The 25,783-nt window shown below is 32.6% G+C and overlaps 3 protein-coding genes across 3 annotated transcripts; 1 reads left to right on the forward strand and 2 right to left on the reverse strand.

Moving 5' to 3' along the window:
* Positions 1-3: 3 nt before the first annotated feature.
* On the reverse strand, positions 4-1,230 carry LOC132725330 (sterile alpha motif domain-containing protein 15-like; the record flags this gene model as incomplete). Its single annotated transcript, XM_060710438.1, has 2 exons — positions 1,101-1,230; positions 4-89 (listed from the first exon to the last, which is right to left on the reverse strand). Coding segments are annotated over exons 1-2 (206 nt in total), but the record flags the coding sequence as incomplete, so codon positions are not given.
* Positions 1,231-1,361: 131 nt separating this feature from the next.
* On the forward strand, positions 1,362-23,995 carry LOC132725331 (coiled-coil domain-containing protein 25-like). The gene is made up of 9 exons (XM_060710439.1): positions 1,362-1,440; positions 17,549-17,596; positions 18,027-18,066; positions 18,836-18,887; positions 19,447-19,522; positions 21,421-21,524; positions 22,017-22,219; positions 23,179-23,224; positions 23,663-23,995. The coding sequence occupies exons 1-9, from the start codon at positions 1,416-1,418 to the stop codon at positions 23,693-23,695; spliced, it is 627 nt and encodes a 208-aa protein (XP_060566422.1). The 5' UTR covers positions 1,362-1,415; the 3' UTR covers positions 23,696-23,995.
* Positions 11,896-15,114, reverse strand: LOC132725333 (uncharacterized). The gene is made up of 5 exons (XM_060710441.1): positions 15,093-15,114; positions 14,694-14,758; positions 14,296-14,409; positions 13,613-13,717; positions 11,896-13,141 (listed from the first exon to the last, which is right to left on the reverse strand). Exons 1-5 carry the CDS (start codon positions 15,112-15,114, stop codon positions 12,683-12,685), a joined length of 765 nt encoding a protein of 254 aa, XP_060566424.1. The 3' UTR covers positions 11,896-12,682.
* Positions 23,996-25,783: the final 1,788 nt, after the last annotated feature.

Genomic DNA, 25,783 nt, shown 5'->3' on the forward strand with positions numbered 1-25,783 from the left:
TCAAAGTCTGTTATTCCAATGTTGGGCAGATGTGAGGCTTCTAAATGAATCAGCTTTCTACCATTGATCATGTTCTCTGTAATACATAGCTGAAAAAAAATCATATCACTGATGATATGCATAGATTATCAAATATAGTTACAATAATTAAGACAATATTGTGTTAAAAATATGTAGCTGAAATGTTAAAGAGAATGACACTCCTAAACCACAGGTTATACTGACTTGAAGCCCACCAGACATGAGATTTTCTTTCAAATTCCACAACCCACACTCAGGTGTGATAAATGACATTATAAATTCAGAAACCCGGGCAATAGGGCTGTCATTAAAAAATTGTATCAATATTATATATCAAGATCTTAATATGGGGTGGATGTTTGTAGTTTTCCCTCAGGATCACATCAGTGAGCCACACTACATGTAACTTCACAAGAGCACAGTTAAGCCACCTAACCAATCCTGGGTTAGCTGTCAAGCAGTTTACCAGTACCAGAAGGCAGATGCCTTCAATTTAACAGCTGTCATTTCAAAAACCCTCACTTTAACTTTGTTGTCAGCAAGTAGTTACATGTAAATAAATTTCATGTCTATAAGTCTGCATCAAACACACCAAATATCACATGCATGAGAGTGAGATAAATGTGAATTTTTACCAGGACCAAGAGCTGAGACCCACAGAAAACTATGCCAACTGTGTCATACATGGCTATTTACATATATGTTCCCCACAAATTATAAGAGAACAATTTTATACCGTGACATCTGTGACAAATTATAAGAGAACAATTTTATACCGTGACATCTGTGATAAGATTCTCTTTGCCCTTTTTTTAAAATCCTGATACTACAATTTTGTAGTTATGGGCACCCTCAAGCAGCAATCAAATGGCATGATTTTAAGTGCATGTCTTGTTCCCAAAAACAGGGGTTTGACATTAATGGGGAAAACAAGCAAATATAATTAATGTATTTCTTAACAGTGAATGCATTTGTCTAAAAGCCTCAATAATCAATTATCTTTGCAGGCTCAATTATTATTGATAGAAAAATTACATTCTTAGTTGAATTTATAACTCTTTTTAATGCTAAAATCTCACTCTGTAGTCAGGAAAACCTATATCTTCTATCCAGTCGGCTACTTGTTCCACATTCCAGTACAAACACTGTGGAACTCGCTCATCTTTTAAATCTTCAACTGCACTCTTCATTTCAGCCATTTGTAAACGTCGCCAAGGACGCAATAATCACCTCCCTTCGAGCACCTGATACCCGAGTTAGCTCCCTTGAATTCTTAGTCGCCTAAACGTTTTATTGTGCAATGCAATTGAAATTTTAAGCGTCTGAAGGGAAGGATAGGGAAGCAAGAACAACACATTGCGCAATATTTTTCCGAATATTGACTAAATTTTACAATGGTTTTCTTTTTCACTTGTAACAGTAAGTAAGATTTAGATAACTTAAATATATAATGCTGACAAACCTTTACTTACAATGAATGTAATTCGTTTACTATCTGAATGCCTCTGTTGATGATTTCGGATGCATCACTTTTGGATAAGAAAATAATGCAAGTTTTAAGATATTGATATGTATGTTTGGCAGCGCTTGCTCAGAAGCAAAGGCAATCTCCTGGATTAGACACCTATGTGTATTTCAGAAGTAAACCTTTAACTGTTATTTGGGTGGTACCTTGCAGGGCCTCTTCGGTTTCTTGGTAAATAGTCCAACTAATTAGACTTGTCAAAGAGACACCGAGATAATTTTGGACGGGCGCTGTCTTTTTCCAAGTCCAACCACGAACTGCATTTTTATGCACGGACGCTTCCCAATTAGAAGTTGTTGGGAGCGAAAACTAAAAAAGTTTCAAAGAAACGGTCTACATTACCTGAAAGAGAACCGTTTTTTATGCAAGGTTCCAAGTTATCATACTTCAAAGTCGAACACAAGTCTAAATATTCCACTTTAACTTTTTAAATCGTTGACAATTATTGAAAGCGGCCATATTGGAAAATGACGCAAGCGGTGACATGGTAAAATTGTATATGAATCCAAAAAGAACAACCACACGCGTACATTCAGTTATTTTTTTTAATATTCAAATCGATTTCGAACAAATATGTTCTTCGTCAGTGAATAAACAGGACGTGAATAAACAGGAAGAGACGTCACATGACGTCACCGTCCGAGATGGCGGGAAACATACATTGTTACGTTATGTTATATTAAATTTCATTAAAAATTAATAAAGTTAATAAAGATTTCGATATATATGTATATAAACATTCACGGATTATGAAATACAAGTATTTCCTATATAAAATACATAAAAAACAATAATAGGAAACAACGTGAATGTTCGTAACGTGTATACATGCATAAAAACAGATGAAATATTATATTGGAAAAGTATATAACCATTTATAATGGAATGTCTACGCAAAGAACTTACGGAAATAATTAAATGTCGTATATAATTTTGCATTTAATCCAGCTTGGTGAAAAACGTCTTAAGCTTATGAATCCAGTAGGTTTCTCTACATAGACGCTCCATTGTGTCGCTGACAATCTCAAACGGTAAAAATGAAAAAGTCATAAATGAATGATCAATTGAATTAAAATGCGTTGCAACAAGAGTTGAAAACGCTGGATCTTTTGAAATCTTTGTAATATCAAATTTATGACTATTCATTCTACGTGAAAACCGGTTGAGATGTCCTGGCCAACATATTGCATATTGCATTTTTGACAGGGAGATTAAAAATAAATAACATTATTTGTAGAACAGTTTGTAGGGTTTCTCAGTGTATATTTTTCGCCTGTGACACTGCTTGTCAAAAGATACATCCGAAGTAATTCGATTACAATGAGAACATCTACTTCTGCTACAAGGAGAAGATGAATGAATTGACATTTGCTTTGAAAAGCTAGAATTGCCACAATATGATCACGGATATTTTTTGGGTCTCTTAAACGCAAACAATAGGTTTGTAAGTCTCAATAAACATATTTTACAGTTTCACTTTTTGACACTTTAGTAAGTCCCAAATTTTGTTTAAACGTGACCAATGTTAGGAAGAATGAGGGTTATAAGTAACAACAAATGGTATGACAAAATTAGATTGGCTACTTTATGTGAGTCGCAGTGCCTCATTTTGACTTCATAGAATTAATTTTCTCAAATGCATTGTCAATTACTTCTTTCGGGTATTCACGTTTCAGAAAAAAGTCTTTCAAATCAACTAGAGAGTCCTTGAATGTACTGTCATCGGATATTATTCTGCGGTAACGCTTGCCTTGACTGTATGGTATACCATTCTTGCATGCTTTTGGGTGACAAGAGGTATAATGAAGATACTGATGATTATTAGTGTTTTTCACGAATATGTTCGTTGAAAGAGTGCAATTTTTTTTTTTTTTATGGTAAAATTGTAAAATTTCCATGGTGTAACACAGGTATCGGCGGCAATCGATTGTATTTGTCAAGCTTTATTATACAATTTGTTTTAGTTATTTATATGAATTATTGCAAGAATAACTCTTTTATTCACACACGAATATTTCAGCATTAAAAATAAAATGTGAAAAGGAAATTCTGATAACCTTACTTAGAAATTAAATAGTTTATGATGTCCGACGTCAGATCATACTGCATTTTAAAAGTCCATTTAAATTGTCAAATTAGAAATTGTAAAGTCGGATTTTTCAACATTTGTGATCATTAGGTGAAATTTCTGAACTGCCTTTTTATTTTATAACCCTGCCATGATTTCGCACATGTATATGAAAATACAATGTAATTGTAGGTACATCTTAATGAATTATAATTATACTATACATGATGAAGCAAAGAAGATTTTCAATTTATATTAAACTCCATTTCAATTTCTAGTTTATTATCTTTAAAAAAAATTGAGGACAGTTGTGTAGGGGAAGAAGTTCAAAACAACCAAAAATAACTTTAAATTCTGAGAAAAAAATCTTAAAATTTCAAACTATAAAATGGAATTTCTGACAGTCCTCAGCAAAATGCAATTGTCGCACAGATATGACGGGGTTTATCACGCCCGTTTAACTCATAACGAGTGAAAAATGTCCATCGGTAAAAATGTTGTGAGCAACTTCCGTTCCTCGTTGTGAGCACCCATCTTTGACGTGTGACACGATAAACAAGGTGAGTTTTTCATAATTTTTGAAGATTACAGACATTTATGTAAAAATATCGAAATGCAGTTAGCTAGCGATGTGTTTTCCGAGTAGGCACATGTAAAGATATTGCCTGTTGGTGGACAATTTGATGGAAATACCGTGCGACGCAGTCACTCGGGGTAGCTGGAAAACTGGAGACAACTTCTCTTTGGACCTAATTTAACATTGAAAACGTCGATTCTGGTGACGTTTTGTGCATTCTAACCTAAAACAGATGCCCACAAGTCTTCAGCGTAAATTATTATCTGAAAGTCTTCATAGAAACGAAGATATACCCTTTTTTGCTTTAATCCTCGTTGTGAGCACCATAACCTCGTTGTGAGCAAGACAAGCGCAGTGCGTGTATGGTTTTAATATGTAATTCAGATGGTGAAAATATAACTTTCAATCTACCACAGCAATTAAAACGTTTTTGCACAGCAGCATTTCTTTGCAAGACGTTGTGCATACCCCAAAGGGAGGCATATTAGTTTTGAACTGTCCGTCTGTCAGTCCGTCAATCTGTCCGAAAACTTTAACAATGGCCATAACTTCCTTATTAGTAAACGGATTTGATTCATATTTGAACACAACATCCCTTAGCACCTTCCTACGGACCTGTATTTTTTAACCTTGACCCCTGAATGGCCTTTACCTTGAAGGTCAAATTGTCCAAAACATTTAAGATTGGCCATAATGTCCTGGCATAATGTTTAGGCACAACACATCTTTGGACAAGGCCTTTCAACTATCCTATATTCTCTTGTACCCTGAATGACCTTCACTTTGAAGGTCAAATTGTCCATAAACTTAAAAATTGGTCATAACTTCCTTATTAGTATACGGACTCTACACATATTTTGAAACAACACCCCTTTAGGCAAGACCTTCAAACTGATCTGTATTTTTTTTTACCTTGTAACGTGAATGACCTTCTAGAACATCCAAAAACTTTAACATTGGTCATAACTTCTTTATAAGTAAGTGGAAATAATTCATATTTGGTCACAATGCCCCTTTGGACAAGACCTTCCAAACTGACCTATATTTATTTCACCTTGACTTTGAATTACCTTCACATTGTCCAAAAAACAAATAATCTATCTGGTCCATAAATCAAAGGACAAAGCACCACTTCAGGGGCATTGTCAACTTACCGTGATAGTTCTTGTTTTACATAACTTGGTCAGTCTTCAGCGCAGGTTAAACACATGTATGTGTGTATCACACAGACTGTGAAATTGTTGAAATATTCATAAACACCCCGTGATGTTCACTCGTGCCACACTAGAGTATACGAAATAAAATACCTGATTTACCTCCACTGAATTAGTTCTTCTGTTAATCTGATGACTTGTGAATATGAAGAATAATTTTCAAAAAAAGAAAAAGAATAACTATTGCAAAGAAAAACTATTGTACAAAAACGTTTTGATTGCTTTTGGTAGATTGAAAATTGTATTCTTGCCATTTGAATTACATATTAAAACCAGACAAGCACTAAGCTTGTCTTGCTCACAACGAGGTTATGGTGCTCACAACGAGGATTAAAGCAGAAAAGAGTATATTTTCGTTTCTACGAAGACTTTCAGATAATAATTTACGCTGAAGTCTTGTGGGCAACTGTTTTATGTTACAATGCACAAAACGTCACCAGAATCGACGTTTTCAATGTTAAATAAGGTCCAAAGAAAAGTTGTCTCCAGTTTTCCAGCTACCCCGAGTGACTGCGTCGCACGGTATTTCCATCAAATTGTCCACCAACAGGCAATATCTTTACATGTGCATACTCGGAAAACACATCGCTAGCTAACTGCATTCCGATATTTTTACATAAAGGTCTGTAATCTTCAAAAATTATGAAAAACTCACCTTGTTTATCGTGTCACTCGTCATAGATGGGTGCTCACAACGAGGAACGGAAGTTGCTCACAACATTTTTACCGATGGACATTTTTCACTCGTTGTGAGTTAAACGGGCGTGTTTATGATAAAAACGCAGCAAGCTGAAATTTAGTGACTCTTATTTAGACGTAGAATAGCATAACAATGTAAGACAGATGGGAGAAATGTTAGAACGACTGTCGCAAAAGGACACCAAAACTTCTGACCCATTTAAAATTCCATGTTATCTAGTTCTCGCTTTTCATTGAACGGCACCTCGAATGTGTCACATTGAAAGTTCCATGATTACCGCCGTATTTTGTACACATCTGTGGGTGTTGATAAAAAAAATTCAACATTATTATGTTTAAGTGATCAATTCTGTTTAAACCAGCGGAAGGGAGCACTTGCACTTACCAGAGCCGTATTTGGCACTCATGTGTATTTATGTTTCGAATTTGCAGTTTCAGGCGGGTTTTTTTGGTGTTATTTTTAGGGTGGATATGTGGATAAGTTTTTTCTGTTTTCTTTACATTTCTTTGCATGCTTGCCGAACCTTGTATTGATAATCATTATCTGTTTGTTACGGTTCGGTATACATGTATACAATATGATAAACAAGATGAACAAGGAAAGGCGGCGTTCAATAAACGCAACCCCCACACGACCAAGGAACAAGAACCATTGGCAAGGAGCCCAGGAGGATCCTATACAAAAACGGGACAGGGCGCAAGGGAGAGCACTGTCAGGCTTATCATTAAAATGTAACTGAGAAGGAAATCAAAGAAAATATATAAATGAATGATTAATAGGACCACTAAGTAAACGGGCACAGGGGAAGGGGAAAGGAAATTCGGGGAAGGGGGAGGGGGCGAAATAAAGAAATAAAACTAGGGGCAAAGGGAAGATACTTACCATAGACAAGAAAACAACAAGGGACACAAACAAAAGTGTCACCAAAACAGTATGAAACAACAAGACATACACCTTATACATGTATAAGTCTCTTAATCTGTTCATTTGAAAATTCTGATCTTCTCAATGATTTTTTTTTAATATCCTCTACATAAAATTTATTTCAATTAAAATATGTGACCCTTCCCTTATAGTTACACAGCATATGACTGGATCACAATAAAGTTCCTTTTTAGTAAATTAATAAAGTATGTCAAGAAGACATTTAACTTTATCAGTAAGTTTAATATTGTATTATATATCGGCAATCAGTGAAAAAGAACTCTTAAAATATTGGTACAAATACTGAATAATTTGAAGTGTATTTCAAATAGTTTCCTTCAATATTTCTTTTACGTTCTTAATTGTCATATAAATATGCATGTATAAATGAAGTCAGTATTTTATCCGAGAGTGACATTTGGCAGTCATTAGCAGTAAACAAGAATGCAAACCACCTATTGATAAATGTTGAGTACATGTACTAAAATATTTAAAAAAAAAATTAAACAACAGTACATGTACGGAGCCTATTTGCTACCATTGCATTTTAGGTTAAATACATTAATCTTTTCAATAGTATTTAATAATGCACACATTTATTTAAAAATAATGAATAGATTCATTTCCCCCGATGATTTTTTTTAATTTAAAATCTTCATGCGTAACCCACACTTACCTGCTAGACACACTGGTAGCTACTACCAGCTTTCACGGAATCGATTTTTTACGATGACGTCATAACATGTCCGCCAAAGATATTGTAGACAGTACAAATTTGAAATAAATCGCATTTATGCGTTAAGCCAGGTACAATCTAATATTTTTTCTAGAAGAAGTTAGTACTAGAATTTATATTCTATTGATCTGTAGAGGATATTGAAGTTACTTTCAGGTTTAAGCAGTAAAAATCAGTCCAAACTATCGATAGTGTTGCCGGTAGATTTTCCGTGCGTAAAAATGACAGTTAAAATTAGGCGTAACCAGTTAAGCGACATTCACCATTGAGGAGACATTATCTTTATTTGGGGATTGTCTCCCGAATAGGAGATATAAGTGGTAACATAAGATATATATATTTAATGTACCCCGATTAGGGGACAATCTACCATATTAGAGACAGTCTCTTGATTGGGAGTAAATTCTTTACTGTATGCCTTAATCTCCAGATCAGGAGATTGTCTCTTATTACAAAGATTTATTCTAGATTGGGAGACAGATAAGTAAAATATCAAGGCTGACTCCCAATCGGGTGAACCTACGTAAAAAGCGGGAAAAAAAAGTTTACAAATATTTTCATATTTATTTCAATAACAAATGCTTTACAGATTTAATTGCTGTTTTACTAAGCATTTTACGTGTCGTCATTTTTACATATATAAATCGTTTGTTTGAAGAACTTCATGTAGCTGTTGGGCAACCTGTGGTAAGTGAAAGTTTTCTGTATTAAATTCCAGTAAGTAAACACACTTCAGTTTTGGACCCCCTCCTTGAACTTGACCGTCATGTTGAAATTCTCCAGTGCAAAATAATGATGAACGTGCAATATTGTTATTTAATATCCAATCATAAATAAGACTCTGTAGACCTTGTGGAACACGTCCAACCAAATGACCATTTGTTGAATCATAAACTATGATTGCCCTTGGATCATAGGTGTTGTTTGTTTCTCTCATACAAAACAAGCCGATGGCTTGATTCTGGTCTGTAGCGAAAGTGATGGTATCTGTAAGCCAAATGACAGTTTGTTAAGTGCTTGTTTTATCTGATATGTTTTCAATTATAGTTTTTATCTAGACATTTTAGTAGTTTATTTACATTGATTAAGGAACAATGTTCTTCCTAAGTTTTGCAAAATATGTGATTTGACTAAACTAAAAACTAGCATGATAAAAATGATATAACAAATACCCATTAATGGTTGAGAAGAACATTATTGGGAACTTGCCATCCACATCCCAACCCTTGCTTCTTCTGAAGTCTTTCATTCTGTCCAACCACAAATTGTTTTCCATGTTTGTTTGAATCAGGAAATGTCAGAAGCACTCCAAACATAAAATGTATTTACAGGGATTGATTTCTTGGAATCCAATTATTACTAAAATATTGTATTTTTGGAATTACATGCATTTATTGCCATTTACATTTTAAAGAAAGTAAGCAGTGCATAATTTATTTATACATATATATTTTTTTTTCAGTTGACATGGATGCTCCGGAGAAGAAGCAAATCAAGGGCATGTTTGAAAGGGGTTGTGGTGCAGTATGTCATAGTGATAATAAATCACCAATTTATAACATATTAAGTGGCAAAAAGATCAAGCAAAAAACTATGGCTAGTCTTATTAATCAGCAACTTATAACAAAAAGAACAAAATATGTTTGTGAAGATTGTGTCCAAAAAGTAGAAGGTTCTCTTAGTACAGGGAATACATCCGCCATTAACAATACTGTTAAGCACAAACCTAAATGTAAAGAAGTCAATATAACTGAAATCCAGGAACACATGCAGTCAGATATTATTAATCTATACAAGGATAGTAAAAAGTGTAGTTTAGAAAACTTAATTGCATATGATGCTGAGACTTGGCTGGATAACAGACCCAAATGTCTTGTTGGTCTGCTGCGTAAACTATGTGGCCTTGATAAAAAAGGTTCTTCTTCTATTGAATCATTACAAATTGCAAAACTGGTGGAAATAATGTATGGATGCCGTAACAAAAATCTCATTCTACCACTGTCTTTTCAGGAAAATTTACTTGTATATTCCATGTCAAGAAATAAGCAGTTGGTTGGCTTTAACTCAAGACTTTGTCCTGCAGGTAGTGAAAAGACAATATCTCGATGGATGACACAGCAGGCAGACTCGGAGGTGAAATATCCAGAAGGTCTTGTACGATCTGTCTTTGACAATGAACAGGTAGTGGGTAAGACATACCGTGTTAAGTCTGATAACAAGCTTCCTGCCAGTGTCATAACTAGCCATTTATATATTGTTATTGATGAAGAAAATTTGGTTCAGAATGAAGAAAAATATTCTCCAAGCAATTGGCTATTTTTGAAACCAACAAAAGTGCAGGAACAGTCGTATTTGTCTATGTACAATGATTCAGTCACCAAAACATTTCGAAAATCAAGAAATACACTTCTTTCTGATAGATTACTGAAAGTGAATGAAGAGAATGGCAATGATGATGTTGTTAATCTGTTCATTTCTGAAAAAGCTAGATGTGAAAATGAAAAAATCTGTGTTGACTGTGGAGGTGAAAATGAAAGGAACAGTCGCAAATGTACAAATTGTGGTGGCCTTTTAATTTTCCAGGCTATAAATTTTACAAAGTTTAAAAAAAAAGTATACCCCTACAACCATTTTAAATATGTTGAAGAAACTTCCAATTTATTTAAAGTAAAAACAGGTGAACCAGACTTATTGAATCCATCAAGTTTTCAAAATATTTCAGAAATACTATACAACTTGGCAGAGAGAGCTGGAATTTCTAAAAATGATGGACAACGGAAGTGGTTATTTCTTGAATGTGACGGGGGCATTTATTCTATTGTAGAAAAATTGATTTTCAATGTTTTTGTATGTTCCATCTGCCATGAAGCAATTTATGGAGAAATTCCTTTTAGAGAGCACAGATGTAGTATTCTCCATGATGTTGTTCCAGTCCATGAATTTGGCTGGGTGTTACCCATGCCTGGTCTTTTACACTTAGAAATGAATGCCTGTAAAGCTTTCTTTCAGTTAAACTGGGACATTTTTATGAAAGATGTATGTATCGAACTCGGATTTAAAACGCCAAAAGCTCAAGACTGTGCTAGGAAATGTTCGGATCACCATAAAACTTTTAAAATTTTAGAAATCCTGTACATTGCTATGGTTGATGAGCTCTTAGTGCCTTTTGTACAATTTTGTAAAACTCATTCTGTAGAGGCAACTTTAGACCAATATTGGATATGGAGTCAGGATGTTAAAAATGCTAACTATATGTATTGCCAACAAATGGCTTTAACCTTTTTGCATGCAATTATGGTATTTCGAGTGGGATGTAGGCGTGCTAATCCGTCATATATCATTGCAGGTCGTGAAAAAATGTCACTTTTGTTTTATTGTAGAAATCATCCACGTTATCAAAGAATAGTGGCCATTAATTCATACATTGAAGCAATGATGCCTGAAGATTTGAAAGACTTGATAATGAGATCATTCACTTTAAGCAGAACAGGTAATGTTGGGCATTATCAAGGTGGAGATGCATGCTTAGAGGAAATAAACAAGGAAGCCAAATCCTGGATTTCACCAGTGGGTGTTCCAACTGAAAAGGAGTGGGTGAAAACTTTCAGAAATCTTGATTCTCTAAGTGAAGTTAAACATAAACTGTTAAATTCTGCTACAGGTCAGTCAATTGAGAATAAAACCTGCAGTTATGAATACAGTATTGACTTACAAGAAATTGCTCCTGTGAGAGCTTTATTTAGAAGATACTTTGAACGACCATTGGAAGAAACTCCTCATACAAACTTAAGCGGTGATGTAAAGTTATCTGCTTATTTAGTAAACATAACTGCAGAATCAGAAGCTTTAAGAAGCCAGTATTACATGTGTCTTTTGTCTGGGGAGCAGCCAAAACTCCCACTAGTTTGTGTTACAGAGGATGAATTTCTTAACTCAAAAATGATTGAGAATCTTAGCAAAACTGAAATTCAAAAAAAAATTTATCAATTGCTTGAACAATTTTCAGACCGAGAAAGGCGTCTCTTGGAAGAAATTTTTGTAAAAACTGTCAAAGCCAAAAATAAAGCAGACTATATAGGATTTTATTACACTTTATTAGAGGAAAAAGAGTAAGGTTCTTGAGCACACCTACATGTACAGTGGAAAATAAGACAATACAAATTCATAAAACTTGAATTGTTTTATTTACATTTAAATCTAAAACATTTTTAAACAAATATGATGTCAACTAATGATGTAGATTGTCACATCTATTCTAATTTGAACAGACAGGCTTTAAATACACATGTTACTACAAATTTCATGTCTTAACAAGGGTAAAAGGTGTATTTCATTGTAGACTTATTGGAGTCTAACATATCTTTTGTACTATTGCAAATAAATAATTACTTGATAAATTTTGAAGTAATAAATATGGATTGACTAGATAAAAAACGAATTCATTTCATATGTAATTCATTGTAAAAAGCAACAATAACTAAACTGATAAGAACATATTTTGGATAATAATAGAATTTATATATAATATAAATTTGATAATAATAATATATATAATTTATATATTATATCTGAAATTTAATAATTTCTTATTGAAATCACATTACCAAAAGGACTGTCCCAAATTTGAAGTGAAGTGAATTCATTTTTACAAATGAACATTATGCCTCAGAAATCCATTTATATATAATTTATATACTTAGTAGTATAAATTTTTTTAGGAAATGTCAAACATGTGTTTAATAAAAGAATGTTTTGATAATAAATTTTGTGCACATTAGATGAAGATTGCATTGAATGTGAATAAATGTATCATAAAGGTAGGTAAAATGTAAACAAAGTAGTATTTAGACTTCCAAACGAAATACACATTCACTATGAAAAAATGTAAATCAAGAATTTCTGAGGCATAATGGGTCTTTAAGGATGGCATCCATGGAGCTTGATTGATGGAATCATTTTTCTTGCGCCAACATGAACATTGGCGCATATTGCATGGCCCCAGAATGCACATCCTTCAGCTTCACAACCCAACCAGACACCCTGAAGACCATTCTTTTTTCTGAAAGATTTGTCCTTAATTGAATTAAAAATCCTTTTACAGACGGCACATTTATTTACAGTTAGATCGGTGGTGTGAATTTCCTTCTCTTTCTTGCCAGGCATATTAACAATTTTTTTCACAAGCTTGGCTGGGGTTTTCTTTGGAGTGCCTGGATGGGTTGTAGGGAAGCTTGTTACTGCTCCAGCAGACTGACCAGCCTGTAACCCAACATGCCGAACTTTGATTGACGGAAAGCTTGCAGTAGTTAGGCGGCCACTTTCAGAGATGACTGAAAATTTAACCGAGGCACCACACATTGTGTTTAGTAGCTTAGCCTGGAAAGAAAATGAAGATATTTTAAACTTCTGTCATATACATGTATGTTCTTAGTATAGTGCAATTAAATTTTATTATTATATAATTGTTAATATCAATTTTTCAAACTTATTGCGAAAGAAATATATTGTCCTTCAGAATAGTCATTTGCTTATCTAACAACAAGGTCTCTTAAGGCAAGGGTAATGTTAGTATTCTGCCATGTCTTGATAATGATATTAACATATTAAATATTTTTCAATACAGTGTATATTAATAACATTTAAAAAAAAAAAAAAAATGCAGATCATTTCATGAGTAGACAGCAGTTGTTATAAAGATATAATTATTGATAATACACACAAGCAGTATTCATGTGTGTCTGTGTGTATATATATTTTCAATTTCATGTAATAAAAAGTGCATGAACAAGTTAATTATTGAAACACTAATGACAATAATCTGAAAAATAATATTTAATACTTATTTACAGATTTTTGGAATGTCTTGAGCCTTTTTGAAAAGGACTTCTGGCGAGCTCGCTTGTCACTAATGAAGTCCTCTCCAATTGGCCCCATATGATGGTTCTTTGATGTCTGAAAAAACATAATTTTCAGTAGCTCCAACCAATAACACTGTCAAATGTTGTGGAAGCCATTGTTTCCTTGAGCAAGAAACTTTACACTCATTGCTTAGTACTGATTGGTTCCAGGAACAGATTTGAGAGTGTTTCAAAAAGCTTACAGCTTCCAATACAATCAAACAAATATAAATTTGTATAAAATAAATGTTGTGTAATATCAAGCATGCCCATTAATTTATTACCTGTTAGAAAAACAATTTCCTTACAAAAGTTTAAACAAAATCATTTAACAGTTCATAGATAAAACTTTATAATTAATGCATGTTTGCAACAATTTTCATTGGATAATCATGATCGTTATATAGTTTTATATAAACAGCTGCTGTCATTTATTTAAGAAATCTCACTTTATGTCCAAAAAAAGAGATGTTTGCTGTTTTATAAATTTGTTTAATATATTCCTGACAGACTATATGACTGTATATAAACTCTTGTTTGCTGCTCGGGTTATATTTCCAAACAGCCGTTTATATAGGGCCATATAATCAGTCAAAAATCCTTATAACAAAAAAAATACATGAAAAGTCTAACCTCTGGCTCTCGGTCCTCAATTATAACAGCCTCAGGGGGTGAGGGTACTGTACCAAAGGATACCTCTGCGCCGATATCTAATGAGGTATCAGTTAAGAGTGAGGCTTGAGATAACTGAAATATGATAATTATTGATTATAGAAATCATAGTTGCGAAGAGTGTACTGTCCTCAACATTAACTTTTAATGTTGTGAATGAGATTTGTTTTATTTAAAGATAGACCCTACCAGAAATATAGTCATAATATTGAGAAAAAGTCATTAACCACATATAACATGTTAATTATTACTTGAATCTTTAATAGTTTTACTTTCCTAAAGTCTAAGTAATATTTTATGAAGTTTGATTTTATTGAAATATTTTGGATTATCTTGAGGCATGTAGCTTTAAAATGTACCTCTTTACTTGATGCATAAATATGCTCATTTATATGCTCATTTTCTGCTGTGACATGAGAGATACCTGAAGCAAAACAAACACATTATACAATTAATTTTTAATGTTAAATGGCAAAAATTGAGTTTTATATATATTTCTGGTGACAAAGATAATGTTTTGCATGCATTGTCTCCCTTTCGGGAGACGATGATGACAATGACTTTACACTCGATTCTGTTCACGTATTAATATCAAAACAAAATGGCGGACTATTTGTGGATCTGTGCAATGGAATAAAAAAAGGTAAGTTTTTACCTTACTGCTTGCTTGGTTTGTTATGTTACTACGTAGAATTTAAGAAATTGTAAAAGTTTCATGTTTAGCAGCACTTAACTCGAAAATTACACGATAAAATTACCTGAATCCTCGGAAAAGTCCATTTTGTTTTGAATTTGGCGGTATGAAAACTTTAAAAGAACGCGCGCAAAGACCGTATAAAGTGCGCAGGAATCGTCTAAAATTACTACTGTGTTAATTCAAGTGTTTTGTCTAAGAATCGGGTGAATGTCTCCCGATTGGGGGGTTACTGATGTAATTCTGAAACCATGAATATTTCTCCTAAACGGGAGACAGTCTCCCGATTGAGAGACTGTCTCCATTCTGGTGAATGTTGCTTAACTGGTAACGGTTTGACAGTAATAAAAAAAAGTCTGTAAAATGGGTCAAACCGTTCACGCCAAATTAATTAGGCTACTTGGTAAAAGACTTGATTAAAGACTCAAAATAACATATATATGCATTTTCGACTTTCGTATATACAATGTAGGCTAGCCACACTTCCTTCAACATAATTGAGCATCGGTACTCCGGACGGGCAGATCAGGAGAGAGGACTCAATCCAAATGGAACTCAGCTGATTTGAAACCATCTACTCTACTGTCTTAGCTTTCGCAACACTATCACTCAATTTATTCCAATCGACAATTTTTCTTTGGAAAAATCATGAATCGTAACTTAAGTTTTTACATTGCACATTTAGAGTGATTTATTATCTGGTTTTCAATAATGTTATTTGTGTCACAATTCTCAAAAATCTTATTCTTAGCTAATTTACTCTGCGTTTATTTAATCAAACAGGTGTCAAGTAGTCTCGGCAAGGTGTTATATATACTCCTGGTTTGTTTGTCTGGTATGGTTTCTAGTCTCAATATTTCAACTGATTTTATAATCTGATATATCGTCGGGTTAATTCTACAACCCCGTAACTCGATTTTTGGCAAAATTGAGATTTTTATATCATTTTTTTCGTCTCAATGAGCTCTTCACAGTGAACATACTTATGTAGTTGTAGAACTTACATAAATATGTTTATTTCCAATTCCACAAACCCGTAACTCGCTATTTACATCAAACTTTAATTCTAGACTCCAGTAACTTCTCGTCCAATCAAACATTCTGATTTTGTACCACGTGATACATGACACGTCTGTAATGGCTGCCTACTTTATCACAACCAAATATTTGAAAAAACCTTTAGTGATTTATTTAAAGATAATTATAGTATACTACCTGACTGTAATATACATATATTGATGATTTAGTTTTTAAAGCTCTAACATCATTTTGAATTATATAGTAAATGTCTTAAATAGATACATATGTAAACACTACATTTATTCGGATGATTACCATTTCGGACAGCCTCGATGAGTACTATAACTTTTTTGTTTCCGAAAGCTTCTTATTTTTAAGTTTTTAAGTTTTTACACTTTTTGAAAGGGTACTCATTGGCTATATAGCTAAACCCTTTTTTCCATTTGCATTTTGATCACCCATGAAGTTATAGTTATTAGATATTCTTGAATGGAAGACAAACTAACACTTTGTTTACATCTAGATGCTATAAGGACAAATTGTTTCAGATTCAACGCTGTTTTCTAAAGTACGAAAAGCATCTACTTGATGTACACTCTAAATAAAAAAATTGAAACATTAAAGCAACATAGGCATGTGACAGAAACGCATCGTCGGATACCCACGGTTGTTAAACATGTAACAGAACAAGTGCATACTTTTTGAAAAATTGATGTAGATATCATTTGATAGTAGCATTGATTTTCAAACAGACGTGTAATATATAACACAGTAGGAGAAGTTAATGATATTTTCGACTTGAATTGTTGCTATGTTTCTAGCCGAAAATTATTACACTTGGTCAATTTTGCTTCAAATAATTCACTTAGAACCCCGTATGTCGCTTTAATGGTATAGAAATGACCTGAATGTTTTGCCAACAACCCAGTATCTCCCGAATGGGGTTTTAGAATTCAGAATATGTATGTGTTTTCTTATTTTTTATGAAAAATTGAAATAAATTATTTGAGATTTTAGCTTTAAAATTGTATGCACATAAATAAAATTCGGTATATATGTATAACATACTGATTTCTAAATTCACTGAAAATTTTATCTTTATACGGTTTATCATTAAAAAGTTATTACAGTTCAAAGTTTCAATTGCGATTTTCTAAAAATGACAAAAAATGACATACGGGTTTGTAGTATTAAGCCAACGATATATGCTAGTTTGGTTTCATGGGTCTTCTCCATTTGGATTAAAGTCTTTGCAGAAATCAACAAAATGATTAAATTATTTGTATTTTATAATTTGAAATGAAGAATTATATAATTAAGGTTATATAATATATATATACTCCTGGTTTGTTTGTTACTCTGGTATGGTTTCTAGTCTCAATATTGCAAGACTGACTGATTTTATAATCTGATATGCTAGTATAGTCTTTGCAGAAGTCAATAAATGATTACATTATTTGTATTTAATAAATTTGAAATGAAGTATTATTTCCATTGCAGTTGTGTCACCACCCTATTTAATGTATATGGGTCTAGACAAAAATGAAAGTAAGTTTAAATATAGTTAAAGTCTTTATTTTTAAGTTGTCTTATATGTACAGTTATGTGTATATATGTTAATATTAATAATTAAAGATAGAAAAATTTTACATTAAATATTAAAAAAAAAAATTTAACAACATGAACATTGTTTCCAACTGATAGTTAAACAATAAACATATACTTTCTTTGTTATCATTGTATAAGGTATAATTAAGAGTATTTTAAACTTCTAAAAACACATTTTAGAAATGAAAAACGAAAAAATAATATCAGTAGCTCTATATCTTCTGGCATACATTGGAATAAAAAATAATGAAGACAAAATGCTTGATTTGACCTGTTGACCAAAATAAAAAAAGAAATTGGTGAAGTTGAATGTTGTAAGGGACTCCTATTTTCACCAACAAGATCTGTAATCTTTTGTATTTTCTTTCAGATGAAGATTTGATACGTTGGGGATTTCCAGAAGATGTTTGGTAAAATTCATTTTAAATTTACATCAAATTAAAAAGACATGCTTCATCTATTGATTTTCCACATTCTAATTTTATATTGTGTTAAATTGAATGCTAATTTAACTGTACATTAACAATATTTTCTTACTCAATTTTCTTAACCACTTTAAAGGAAGATGAAAATATTACGATTGGTAAATTACCTACTTCAGCTTACATGTAATTCCTATGTTGAAAACGTTTGAAAATTTTAAGAATTGGCCGCTCTTGCTGGCGTAGTGGAAAAGGAATCTGCATATTAACCCAGGGTTCATGGGTTCAATCCCTACATAATCATCTTTCAGGGATATGTCTTATGATATTGTACATGTAGTTACCAATGAATTTAACTTACTACAGTGTTGGAGCAGTACCTCTAGATGCTTGCAGAAATCATTTAATTTATCACAAATAAGAAAAATGTGGCTTTTTTCACAGATTCTTGCATTTTTAATATACGATCGTATATGAATCAGTTTGAAGAGATGAATTCTCTTTAAGTGCCTTTCGGCAGATGATTAGGCAAGATTTTAGCATTTAATCATTCAATCGCCTTGTCGGGACGAGGTATATACCGGAATATGGTATTTTGTGTGGTGCACCATCACTTTTCTTTTAGTCCACTCATTATCAATTTAGTTGTCAGACTGCATGAGAAGCAGACTGGCCTTACTCTTTACTGATGGCATAGGAAGTTGATTTGTAAGCCTTTAAGCTCTGATATGTAAGATATATTTATTTCGATTTTCAGGTTTCATGTTGACAAAGTATCATCTGCTCATGTATATCTTAGATTACATGCTGTAAGTTGGTTTCTCTTTTCATTAATGCAAAACTATTAAATTAAATTTATTTTACAGAAGGTTGCTTTCTTTTTTTGTCAAAAAAGAAATAGATATGTAGATTGTAAATACTTTTATTTATTATAAACCTGTACAAATCTAAGAAACCCATTATGCTTAAGAAATTCTTTTATACATATTTTTATTTCTCAAAAGCTCATTAATATTGATGTAGTGTACTTTTATAGTATCCACAAAGTTACTAATTGGCAAATTGGTATTTTGTATGGAAGTAAAAATACTACTTTGTTTACATTTTATTACTTTTATGACAAAGAATTTTCTTCAGGCAACAAGCATCTGACATTCTCTAACACCATTATTTAATCATTATAAAATTCATGTTTGCCCTTTCAAAAGAAGTAAAAAAAATTTCTTTCTGAGGCATAATGTGCCTTTAAGTTTCAGAATTTTCAGACTCCCAAATTATCCTCAGATTGAAGAAATGTTAAATAAAGGATTTTCAGGAATCTTCTTTTCTAGATTTGCAAATTTTCACCTATGCTTATATGTTTTCCAGGGTGAATCTTTAGATGATGTACCTCAAATTGTGATAGATGAATGTGCTCAACTTGTCAAAGCAAACAGTATACAAGGTATGATATATCAGCAATATCATCAACTTAGTGCAATAACTTCTATTAAATTTTGAAGGACTTAACCCATTACTGCACTAAGGATGGACTATACACATGGGAATGAATAATAAAACTTTTTAGTTCATAATGTGACTTTCTTGCGCTCCTGGTGGAAGGAGACCTCAGTAGCCCATATCAATCTCATTAGAATCAGATCATCGTTTTAGCTCTGTAACTCTTCGCTACAAACAGAAGGTTAGTGGGTCGACAGTTAGGATATGATTTTAAAGAGATTGGAGCCCATCTGTGCATTATTTCACCTTTATAGAACCACCAACTACTGTTTGTCTCACCAGGCTCTATACTGCTAGTATATGCAGCTTGATTGTTGTATTTTAATATTGACACCTTAAAATTGAGTGATCCAAAACTCTTAACATGGTCAATGCCTATGGTAGAGATTTTCAAATTTGAATATCAGTAATGCATGATATGAGTTTGTTTGGTTTTTTACGCAAATATCACATTTGTGGTAATATCCCTGCAGTTGGTTCACCTACCATATTTTCTGAAAACTAACCAGTTATTACCGATTTCTTTGCAAAAAGACAGACTACATATCCCAGATTTTTTCTGAATCAGCGGTGAAAGACAAATGACCATTAGACTCGGTGTCCAAGATCAATTGTTAAGTATGGTGGTATAGGGCTATATTACAGTGTAAGATATTCGGATTTGAATCCACTAGGCCTTTCAGACTACCAGATTTGAATATTCACTAGCCCAAAAGATATTTCACTAGCATGATTCATTTATTCAAAACAGTTGTTTATAGTGCCTCTGAAAATGCAGAAGCCTGGCCGGGCTTGTTACTTTAACCCATTACGCGATATACACGCCTTTAAACGCCTTTTTCACCCCCCTTTTTTGTTGTCTCTAATGGTGAAAAAATGCCTTATTTAGGCCCTCAACACTTGTTTTTGTTTGAGAAATGTTGTTAAAAAAAGTGACCACTTTTTCGGCACGGCCCTCCAACCAAAAGATACATCAGGGGGTTGCCAGAAGGGGGATATGCCCCCTTCTGTTTGGGGAGTTTGAAGGGGGGCAGAGTCCCCCTCATCGCCAAGAAAATTTTGGACTTGTGAGAGGCTATAAATGACCCCAGATTGATCATAAGGTAACGTGTAACCAACGCTGAAAAGCATTTGACTCTATCTCAATCCATTGAGAAGTTGCAGCACTTTAAAATCAATTTTGATGGAAAAAATCAATGCAAAATAGTGATTTTTGGCAATTTTGAGATGTCCCCTCATTGCCATGGTAACAGAAAATTTAAGCCTGAGCATGTTGTTTCAAGGGCAATGGTCCAGTCAACATTTGTGCCAAGTTTGATTAGTGTTGAAGCAGTTTTTATAGTATTATAGCAATTTGAACTTGTAACGGGAGACTTTTCAATGAAAACAGCCATTTTTCACAAAATGCTCATGAAGTAATGGGTTAAAAAGTTGTTAGCCCAGGGAGAAATTTAGTAGTCAGGGGCTATCAGACTACTGCTAATTTCGAACAATGCTATATACATGTTTGTCACATACCTGTGCAGCTTTTGTGACTTCGTAAAAACTGTATGCAACGGTTGTGCATATATTTTGACGTGACATCATTTGCATTATACAAAAATAGCCTAAAGATGTGCTAAATGTTTGCCTTACGCTATAGGCACATCAATTACAAAACAGGATTATTTTCACTGTTAAAAGTTCTTATGTTGATTATGTAATAAATAGAATATTATATTTGTGTAGATTCAATACTTATTTTATTGAACTCGGTGAAGAAAATTATAATATACAAATCATTCAATAAGTTCAGTATTGAATCTATATACTCATTTAATATGCTCTGTATATAATATACAGGTAACAAGATGAACAATGTAGATGTAGTATACACAATGTGGGATAATCTCAAGAAAACAGCTGGCATGGATGTAGGACAAGTTGGTTTCCATAAAAACAAAGAAGTAAGATTTTCTTTGTCATTAATGCAATTTTCTCTTTATCGTAATCTAAATAGATGTTTTACACATAGCAATTATTACCTCCCCTTTATTTTTGTACATTAATCTTTGTTCTCCCTTTCCTCATCATAATTTTCATTTATCTTGAAATTTTATGTTTTTTGAGGCACATCATGCCTCAGAAATAAATAAATTTTTACTTCCGTAGAAAAGGCAAACATGAATTTTATGTTTAGATAATGGTTTATGAGAAATGTTATGTTAGTTACTTAAAAAAGTAGCGATAAATGCGTAACAATTTGCCATAAAAATAGCAAAATGTAGTATTTTGACTTCCATATAAAATTCTAATTAACTTACTGTACTTATTGCAAAACAAGCAACAGATCAAAAAGATGGCTCTGGTAATTGGCCAATTAGTAATTTCTGAGACATAATGGGCCTTTAAGTAAGATTAAAAATTGACATGTTATGAATTGACATTTTCTTTACCAGGTAAGAAAAGTTAGAGTAGAAAAAAGAATAAATGAAATAGTAAATAGACTTAATAAAACAAAAGAAGAAAAATTTCCCGATCTCCGAACGTTACGAGAGGATAGAGACCGCGAGGAACGGGAAGATCAGAGACATAAATTACAAGACCAGAAAAAACGGGAAAAGGAAGAAATGGAGAGAAAAGAAAAAGAAAGAGAACAAAGGTAAGAATTGTTTTGTACATTGTTTGAATAATGTTAATTTTCTTAGGTTGATGTGAATATGACGGCCTTTGCCTTGGCCATTCAGGTGCTTTCTTTGGATATGACGTCATAAAGTGACCTGGAATCTTACAAAATTGCGGACATGGTGACCAGACAATGTGATTAATCAAAAACAGTTGTTGTGGTGTTTAGTCCAGCTTCTTTTTTAAGAACTGTCATTTTTTACATTATTAAAAGTTAGACAACCAAGAGTTAGTATGAAAGAGCCTGGTCTGTTTGCACAGAAATGCGCTGTTCTGTACTGGAGTCAAACACAAGTTATTAAAGGTTCCAGCAGAAAACGGGATAAATATGGTGCCTCTTGTTGTTCTGAACTTTTGTTTTATAATGTTTTTATAGGTTAAAGCAGCCTTCAGCTTTTATTTTTTGTTGGAAAAACAATTCTGTGCTGTTTCAAACTAAGTATTTCCAGTAATATTATCTAGGAAAAGTGTATCATATCACTGTAAAGCCTTCTTCAAAATAGCGCCCTAGAGCTGTTTAAAGCGTGCAGTGATGTTAGTTTTTAAAAATAGAAGATTGGGAAACAAATTGTCTGCTTTACTAATTTACATACAGAGTGTGACCAGTAGTTTAGAGGGGTTATTGAGGGGTTTCCTTATTGTATATGTATTAAATCAGTAACAAGTTGCATTTTATAAAATTTATACCTTAATTCTTTTGATTTGGCAATATCTAAAACTATTTAGAAAAACTGAAGGTCGCTTTAATAAAAAATTTTTTTTTGATGAATATGAGATTTTTTTTCTCAGTACATTATATGCTTTTGTATATTTACAGGTATATCTGAATTTTGTTATATTTAGGTATACAGAACACTTGTTGATATAACTTTGGGGTTTATATATTTTGACTTCAATGTAAACATTTCATCATACACAGTTTACTTATCGTTTTAGATCCTACTCAAATTTGATGACAGAGGATAGAATGACTTCTAATAAGGTATTTGTTATATTTGTAATTTTTCTTTAAGCTTTATAATTAATTGGTACAGCTTCACACCTTCAGTGTCAGGCTAGTTTTAGATAATTTAAATAGTTTTATAATTGAAACTTTGTATCTGTAAAGTGAGTTAATTCAGCCAAAGTAACTAAAAATTTCCAAATTTACAAAAGACGAGTCAAAATAGCCCTTACTCAGCAACGGGGTAGAAAATAAGTTACCAACGTTTCAGTCTTATCATGCATACAACACAAAAATTACATGAAAATCATGACATGGATTGAGAATAGTTGTACAATTTCTGAAGATATGAAAAGTGTTCTTTGTTTTTTAATTTGTATACAAAAGTGTTTGAAGTGCTGCATAGTTTGGTAGGGTGCTCTCAAATTTCACTTTAAATTGATTATTGTGTTATACAAATAAAATTTTTCATTTCAGGATGGCGGAAATGATTCGGACGATTTTATGTAATATACATGTTGACTGTGATACCATCATATCCTGTATGTTAACAGACTGTCTATCTTTCTTAAACTTAAAAAACATAAACCAGTCTGTGTAGACCAGTCACAATAAATTTTTTGCCAGCAGAAGTTGTGAATATGAGCATTCATATAATAAATTATTTGAAGAAGAATTTACACTCATTTTGATTCAAACACAAGTCTTCAAAGATCTAACATGTAGAATATATTGAAAGATTGTACATGTATTACTAAATCAATTTCTTAATGTAGTGAGGAGGTTGGTTACATTTTGCTGAATATTTTACAAACAAGCATGCAGGTGCTACACACACACACACCTGTTAGTAAATGAATAAACTAGAAATGTCTTAGTCAATATAAAAGTATATAACTTGTCAATGAAAACTAGTTATATAAATCATATTATGTGTATTGGTGATTAAAGGGGCCTTCAGCTTTTGTTATTTGTTTGAAAAAGTATTTCTGTATGTGTTGTTTCAAACCAAAAGTATTTTAATCTTGGAATAGGGGATCATATCATTGTTAGGCCTTCTACAAAACGGCGTCCAGAGAGCTATTTATAGGGCACCAGTGATGTTTGTTGCTAAAAATAGAAGATTGAGAAACAAATCATCTGCTTTACTTGATTTACATAATTATAGAGAGTGGAAATTTCAAGCTCAAAAAAGTTTCCTTATTGTTTATTACTTTATCAGAGGCAAATTATATTTTATCTCTTATCTTTTTATTTGACAATTATATGAAATTATTAATCTAAAAATAACATTTAACCATTAGAAAAGCTGAAGGCCGCTTTAACGAAGCTTTATTTTATCATTCATATTCTGAATTGCGGAGCCAACTTGTGTGTATATGATACATAGAAATGTAATTATGTATTTGTGATAAGTTAGCAAAATATGTGCAATTTTTAAGATCTTTGGATGTTGTTTTTTTATGAGACACAAGTGTAATTTGTATATAATGTGGAAATAACAAGCTCAAAGTGTGAAAACAGCAACTTTTTAGAAACTATTGCCATAAACTTTTGTAAATCGTTAAATGTAAATGAATAAAACTATAAAATTCTTATTTGTTTATTTTGTATATTAATCACTAACATTTTTACATTATAGTAAATATTGTAGTTTTCCCATAATTCTTGTATGTCAAAGGGAGGTAATTCATGAGTTACTGTAGCTAGTTACTAATTTGTCTGCTCAAAATTTGTCAAAGGGAGGTAAATGGTGGGTTTAAGTAACTGATTACAATATGGTCTGCACTTCTCAAAGGGAGATAATTGATGGGGTACGGAACATATTAGTCTAACAGATTCTTTTTATGTCAAAGTAAGGTAGCTGATACGTTTAACTAGTGGACTGTTTTATAATCTGCTCGGGAGCCTTATTTATCATAAGAGATAATCTTTGTATTAAGGAACTCCACTAGCCTGAAAACATAAATTTCTTACACAGGTCAGTTGGGGCATTTTAAACAGAAATATATGCAAAAGATAGTTAAGAACTGTACTCAGAAATAAATTTTGGGTAATTGTTTTCACAATTAGAAAAATAATTCTGGAAAAACAGAAGAAGCAATGATCTGAAATTTTGCACAACAGTTATTGGATCTATATCTTCATTAATTGGAACATGAATCTCGAAAAAAATCAGTCTTGTCTGGTCAAAAACCTCAGTGAGTGGAGTCAAAGTAGGGAGGTAACTGCTATAAAGTAGATTGTATGTAAAAGGGAGGTAACTGTGAGATCATTGCCATATATTTTGCTCGTAATTCTTGTATGTCAAAGGGAGGTAACTCAAAGGTTAGTGAATAATATAGCATATTCTTGAACCATTTGTTTATAATACCCGAAGAACAAAGGGAGGTTATCCATTGACATGCACAATGATCACAAGGTTTTGGATGTACGTTCTGCTATAACAGCAAGTGATAGATCCCTGCTCTGACCTTTCCTTTGAATAATAGATTTAACCGCAAACATTGACATGTGCTCTTTGTTAACACGTATGTTGTGAAATACTTAATTGTATCCACTAATCTGATAATTAAAATTAGACAGGTCAGAGCTCTT

This window comes from Ruditapes philippinarum, unplaced genomic scaffold (genome assembly GCF_026571515.1).
Source record: "Ruditapes philippinarum isolate M1 unplaced genomic scaffold, ASM2657151v2 ctg7416_1_1_1_1, whole genome shotgun sequence".
NCBI classification, from domain to species: Eukaryota; Metazoa; Mollusca; class Bivalvia; order Venerida; family Veneridae; genus Ruditapes; species Ruditapes philippinarum.

Bases quoted from the DNA above. Each gene is read 5' to 3' on its own strand.
- LOC132725331 (XM_060710439.1), top strand. From the start codon at position 1,416: ATGGTTTTCTTTTTCACTTGTAACA. The intron at 17,597-18,026 runs GTAAGTTTAAAT...ATTTTCTTTCAG, and splicing joins GGGTCTAGACAAAAATGAAA to ATGAAGATTTGATACGTTGG. The intron at 19,523-21,420 runs GTATGATATATC...TATAATATACAG, and splicing joins CAAAGCAAACAGTATACAAG to GTAACAAGATGAACAATGTA.
- LOC132725333 (XM_060710441.1), bottom strand. From the start codon at position 15,114: ATGGACTTTTCCGAGGATTCAG. The intron at 14,759-15,092 runs GTAATTTTATCG...GTTTTGCTTCAG, and splicing joins GGACTTTTCCGAGGATTCAG to GTATCTCTCATGTCACAGCA. The intron at 14,410-14,693 runs GTACATTTTAAA...ATCATATTTCAG, and splicing joins TTTATGCATCAAGTAAAGAG to TTATCTCAAGCCTCACTCTT.